This window comes from Sarcophilus harrisii, chromosome 1 (assembly GCF_902635505.1).
Source record: "Sarcophilus harrisii chromosome 1, mSarHar1.11, whole genome shotgun sequence".
NCBI classification, from domain to species: Eukaryota; Metazoa; Chordata; class Mammalia; order Dasyuromorphia; family Dasyuridae; genus Sarcophilus; species Sarcophilus harrisii.
The window spans coordinates 331,328,180-331,334,238 of record NC_045426.1 but is presented as its reverse complement, the minus strand read 5'-3'; the positions used below and the strand labels follow the sequence as shown (position 1 = coordinate 331,334,238).

At 34.1% G+C, this 6,059-nt stretch overlaps 1 protein-coding gene across 1 annotated transcript; it reads left to right on the top strand.

Moving 5' to 3' along the window:
- Positions 1 to 4,732: 4,732 nt before the first annotated feature.
- LOC100918451 (olfactory receptor 13D1) lies at positions 4,733 to 5,700 on the top strand. Its single transcript, XM_031949526.1, has one exon. The coding sequence runs from the start codon at positions 4,733 to 4,735 to the stop codon at positions 5,660 to 5,662; it is 930 nt and encodes a 309-aa protein (XP_031805386.1). The 3' UTR covers positions 5,663 to 5,700.
- Positions 5,701 to 6,059: the final 359 nt, after the last annotated feature.

Sequence of the window (6,059 nt, the reverse complement as noted above, 5' to 3'; positions counted from 1 at the left end):
AAGATTTATATGTGCAATGCTGGAAATAATTAATAATCAGACCAAAAGCGCTAGAATTAAGGAAAAACCATGAAGAGATTTCTGGTGTAGATAAGATTTTCTCTAAGGCTTAAAGGAAGTCAAGGAAATGAAAAAGTAGAGATAAAGCCAGAGATCACTCCAGGCATGACACATAGGCAGAGAAAAATGTCTATGCTTGTGAGTCAGAATGTATTAATGAAGCATCAGCAATGAGACCATTGTCACTGTATTGCAGAATATGGGGCAGGAATAGGAGTGAGGAAGTGGAGGAGGGATTGTATATAAAGTGTAAGAAGATGGGAAAAGTGAATATGGGCAAAGGGCAGGATAGTTACAAATTATGAAAGGTTTGGAACACCAAAGAGAGGACTTTGTATTTGATTTTTTTTTTATTTTAAAAAATTTTATTGCTCTTATGGTTGCTAAGTACAGTCATACCTCTAAACGTTTTTTTTTTTTATTATAGATTCTTATTTCCAAGATATATGCATAAGTAATTTTTCAGCATTGACAGTTGCAAATCCTTTTGTCCAACTTTTTCCCTCCTTCCCCCCACCCCTTCCCCCAGATGGCAGGTTGACCAACACATGTTAAATATGTTAAAGTATAAGTTAATTTGTACTTCATTTTTAAGTGGCAGGAAAACAAACACATTGCTTGCTTGCATTAATTGGCTATGTGCTAAGTTGTGAAGTGTTCTGGATTTGGAGTCAGAGGACCACATTTTAAATTCTAAAGTCACTGAAGTGATCTTGGAAAATCATTTAAGCTCCTGATGCCTGAATTTACTCATCTGTAAAGAAAGGAATATATTTGTACATGGTTGTGAAGATAGTCTTTTAGAAATCACTTAACTTCTCTGGACCTGTAAAAAGGCAATAACATTACTTATGCAAATACCTCAGAGATCTTATAAGAACTCTTCTAAAATATACTTGCTGAAGTGCTCCATAAACGATTTCATTTTGCAAGATGAGAGTGACTGGATGTATTACTAGAAGTCATCAGAATTACTTCAAAGTGTTCCTTTTCAGCAAATGAAAAGACATGTACAGGTTAAAGATTTTGGAGATAAAAAGATCTTCACAAAAATGATTCACTGGTTTCTCTGGAATGCAGCATTCTTTTTTTTTTTTCTTTTCTACTTAAGATTTTATACAGGGTATAATGGTTAAGTTAAACATTAGACAAAGTTCTTTTCAAATGCTTGCTAAAACTAAGTCAAGTCTACATTTCACAAGTTCATTCATTGTCAAAACTGGAAGGGACCTTGGAGACTTATAGATTACATGCCCCAATGAATTTAAATTATTTCTGGGAATCAGTGGTAAGGAATGTTTCCCAGCTATAGATAGAGAAGTGATGGAAAGAGACACAAATTTGGGAGCATGACCAGTGTGAGAATTTGTTTGCTATACTATATATTTATTTGATTGTTCAAAAAAAGTTTTGGGGGTTTATTATTATTCTGTTCACTTTTTTTGGTTTAAAGAAGAAGGAAAAAGAAAAGTAATTAATTGAAAAAAGTAAAAGTAGATATTTCATTTAAAAAAAAAAACTGATATGACTACCTTACTTTTTTATTGAGGATGAAACCGAGATTCAGAGAGTGAAGTAACTTTATCTAAAAAACATATCAGTAGGACCGAGACTTTATGTCAGTTGATATTTGGATTTGTTACTGAAATGTTTAACTAATGATTACAGTTATGATATCAAAGCATTACTATACATTGTTGCAAGGCTTACAAACCTCTGTCCTCACAGAATAATATGAGATCATTAGTTAAAAAAAAACTGATAATCAGGAAATAGAAATGATTTGCTCATGATCATATAGATAGGACATGGAAAAAAAGACTTGAACCTGAGTATTCTTGCTCTAAACTCTTGTGTTTTTTTCCATATGACTATACTATTTCTCATTCATTCACTCATAATCATTGACTGAGGCACCATACAAGGGAGTCTTACAGAATGACATGCAGAGGCACTTATATTCTAGTATATGAAAATAAAAATGCATATAAATAAGATTAATGGAAAATAAAAGGTATTATAAGGGAAAGAAAAAAATTTCTTTAAGGTTGAATGGATCAAGGAAGACATCATAAAATAAGAAGACTCTGAAATAAAGCTTTACCACTTGGTTGATTGATATTGAAATTATTTAGAAGACAAAGATGTGAGAGGGGTGGTTGGTGCCAGAAGGAGGTAGAAGAATAACTTGGGGAGAAAGGGGATATTTTGAAAAAATAACTGCGACAGAAAGAAAAGTATAGGGTACGTTCACCAAAATCCAGGATGATCACTAGTCTATTTTTTTAGTCTAGGTTAAAATTTAAAGCATATGAAAGTGAATATTGAAGGATGAAAGAAGATAGATGGATTTAGGTCCACATTGTTGAAAGTTATGAATATGGAACTTTAATCAGGAAACAATGGGAATTAACTAAATAAGAAGAAGCAAGGCTTAATAAATAGTGCTGGACTTGTGGTCAGGAAGACCTCAGTTCCATACTGGCTTTGACACTTAATATCTCTATGACCACAAGCAAAGCATTTAACTTCTTTAAGCCCAAGTTTCATTATCTGGTGTGTTTTTTAAAACATGAGAATAATAATAATAATAATAAGTATTCATAGTACTTATTCTATACTATTGCTATGGTATTCAGATTAGACATTGTATGTCAAGTTGTCTTCAGAATTTAAAGTTCTCTATGAATGTCAGAATCAGGACAGAGGGGTAGGAGTTTGTAAAAAATATATAAATATTTTTATATATTAAAATATATAAAAATAATAAAATATAAAATATAATAAAATAATAAATAAATAAATAAATATGATTTTAAAATAAAAATTCCCTTTGAAATGGTTGAGTCTAACACAAACAAATAAGCCCTAACAAGAGGAGGTTAGGTTATGGAATGTAGTTCCTGTAAAATAGAAAAACCAAAATCTGTGAATCAGATTTTTCAAGACCAAGAACAAGGTTTTGGTGGTCAGTATTTATTGTTGTATGTCTGAAACCTAGACAGTATAACAGTGCCATGCCAGGAAACTGAATTGCTTCCATTTGAATTGTCTTATCAATATTCTGGAGACCACTTGGCAGGTTAAGATACCAGATATTGAACTAAATTTGGGAACTAAAATGTCAAACATTTCAACTCTACTACAGAAAGCACAACTCTGTTGGACTGGCTACATTGTTCTAATGCCAAATGTACACTTGCCAAAACGATTATTTTGTGAAGAACTCACACATGGCAAGCACTCACAAGCTTGTCAGAAAAAGAGATACAGGGACCCTCAAGGTTTCTCTTAGGAATTTTAGAATTGAGTGTATGACATTGGACATATTGGCACAGAACTGCCCAGCATGGCATGTCCCCATCAAAGTGCTGTGCTCTAGAAGCAAAGCAGAATTGAATTAGCTCAGAAGAAATGTGAGACATACAAAGTTAGAGTAGCCAGCCCAAAAATTCATGAGCATGATTTGGATTCAACCTGTGCAAGAGCATTCCAAACTCATATTGATCTGATCAGCCATAGTCATTCACACTAGTAACCCAACTTTAACATAGAGATGTCATTTTGGTCCTTTTTAAGAATGAAGAACAACCACCAACCAACCTTTCAACTTCAATAGGTAAGCAAAACTGACCTTCTCATTTAGTGAGTTAGATAACTACAAAAATTTGTCAATGATTTCTTTTCTCCTTACTTCTCGTCACTCCTCAGATAGGAGACCCAAGTGAGTTCTTCCCTAGTCCTGAAGTGCTTCATCAATCAGTGAAATCCTTTCAAAGAGTGGCTACCCATTGCTTCATGGTCTCTATCATTCCAAACAGACATGGTGCTCCAAGGTTTAAGAACTTTTCTATTTTCAAATGATTTTGTCCAAAAAATTATTTAATGGAATCTTTCATGATATTTGTTGTAGGTGTGTCATATGCTGGTTATCTTAGCCAATTAACAGTCCTTTCAAAGCAATAATGATGGTGATAATGGAAGACATTGAAAACTAAGCAACTAAGTTAATCATTGTTACTCTTTCTTTTCTTGTTGTAGAAATAATGCTCATGTTCATAAAGAGCTGGAGCTGTGTCAGTGATTCTCAATATTCATATGCCTGGAATTGTCAAAGGACATTCATGAAGACATTGAGAAATTGAAGGGTTCTGCTCCTTTATTACCCAATGGATGTAAAAGTATCTCCATTAGAAAGGGATGTAAACTTTCACAAAGGTATGCTATAAAGGCAGGGATTTCTAAAATCAGATTACAACAGCTCAACAAAAGAAAATATCTTTTCTCCCCTTCTCTAAAATAATGTCAAAGATAAAGGGTAATAAAAAGCAGTGCCCTCAGCCCATACTTTAGCAAGTAAATTTTAGTTAATCTTATTGCATTTTCTATTGGGTATTTGTGTATTTTTTTCTATTTACCCAGAGACATAGCAATGATAGTATCTGTGACTAGGGAGGTCTTAAATCTACCACAGGAATGACTTTGAAGTCATGAATAATACTCTAGAATCTTTACTTCAAACATACAGTAGTGTACTTCAAAATGAGGATGCAAAATGCAATCATATCTAAACCTATTTTGGATACTTTACCCATACAATAAAGAGCAATGTATATATGAACATCCTAGGTCTCAAAGTTCTTAATGCTAAAAGTAAAAGAGGGATAAGAAAATGAATGTTGCTAATCAGACTGTTATACTGGAATTCATTCTTTTGGGACTTTCTAAGCATCACAATGTTGAGATTGTTCTCTTTGTTTTGTGCCTGGGGATATATCTGGTCATTTTACTAGGTAACTCCTCTCTCATTTTATTGAGTATTCTGGATTCCAACCTTCACACTCCCATGTATTTCTTCCTTAGTAATCTTTCCTTCATGGACATCTTTGGTACATCCTCCTTTGTGCCACTAATGTTAGTCAATTTCCTGTCAGTAAAAAAATCTATATCTTTCCCAGGATGTGCATTACAAATGTTCCTTACTCATGCCCTGGGAGGAACAGAATGTGTCTTGCTGGCCATGATGGCCTATGACAGGTATGTGGCCATCTGTAATCCCCTGAGATATACAATCATCATGAATATGAGACTCTGTGTGCAGTTGGCATCTCTGAGCTGGATAGTTGGGAGTGTAAATTCATTACTACAAGCAATCCTTGCTTTGAGGCTTTCCTTCTGTGGAAATAACATCATTGATCATTTTTTTTGTGAAATCCTGGCTGTCCTAAAACTGGCCTGTGTGGACATTTCCCTCAATGCTTTTGTCATGATGGTAGCAGTTGTGCTAGTCACATTGATTCCAGTGCTGCTCATTTTCATCTCATATGTGTTTATCCTCATTACTATTCTGAGAGTCAATTCAGCTGAAGGAAGGAAAAAAGCCTTCTCTACTTGTTCAGCACATCTGGCTGTGGTCATCATATACTATGGCACCATTCTCTTCATGTATTCAAAACCCAAGGCAAAGGATCCAGATTCAGACAAACTGATTGCTCTATTCTATGGTGCAATGACCTCCATGCTGAATCCCATTATCTATAGTCTGAGGAACAAGGAGGTAAAGGCAGCAGTAAAAAAGGTAATTTTCTCCAACAGAACATGAAACATACAGCTTTGTTCTCTGCATTACACTTCCAATACAGGAATGGGCAATATGAACTCAAAAATTGACATTACAAACAATATTGGTATTCATCCCACTATCCATGCCCGTTCCAGCCCTACTATATTATTTTTCTCATCCTGTGTTATTCATTAAGTGGAATTCTTGGAATCTTTAGAAAGAGTCTGTATAACAGAGAGCTAACTACCTGTGAGCCAGAATCCTTAGTAATTTCATTCTCAGAACCCAGAACCCTAATTGTTACATTAAAAGTTCTTAATGATTACTGGATTTAATTTTTTCCATATTTCCCCAAAGTCGAATAAAGAATGTTTACACAATAGATTGAAATCCCTCCTCAAATTTTCAATATCTGGAGAGTATGAGTTCCATGAAT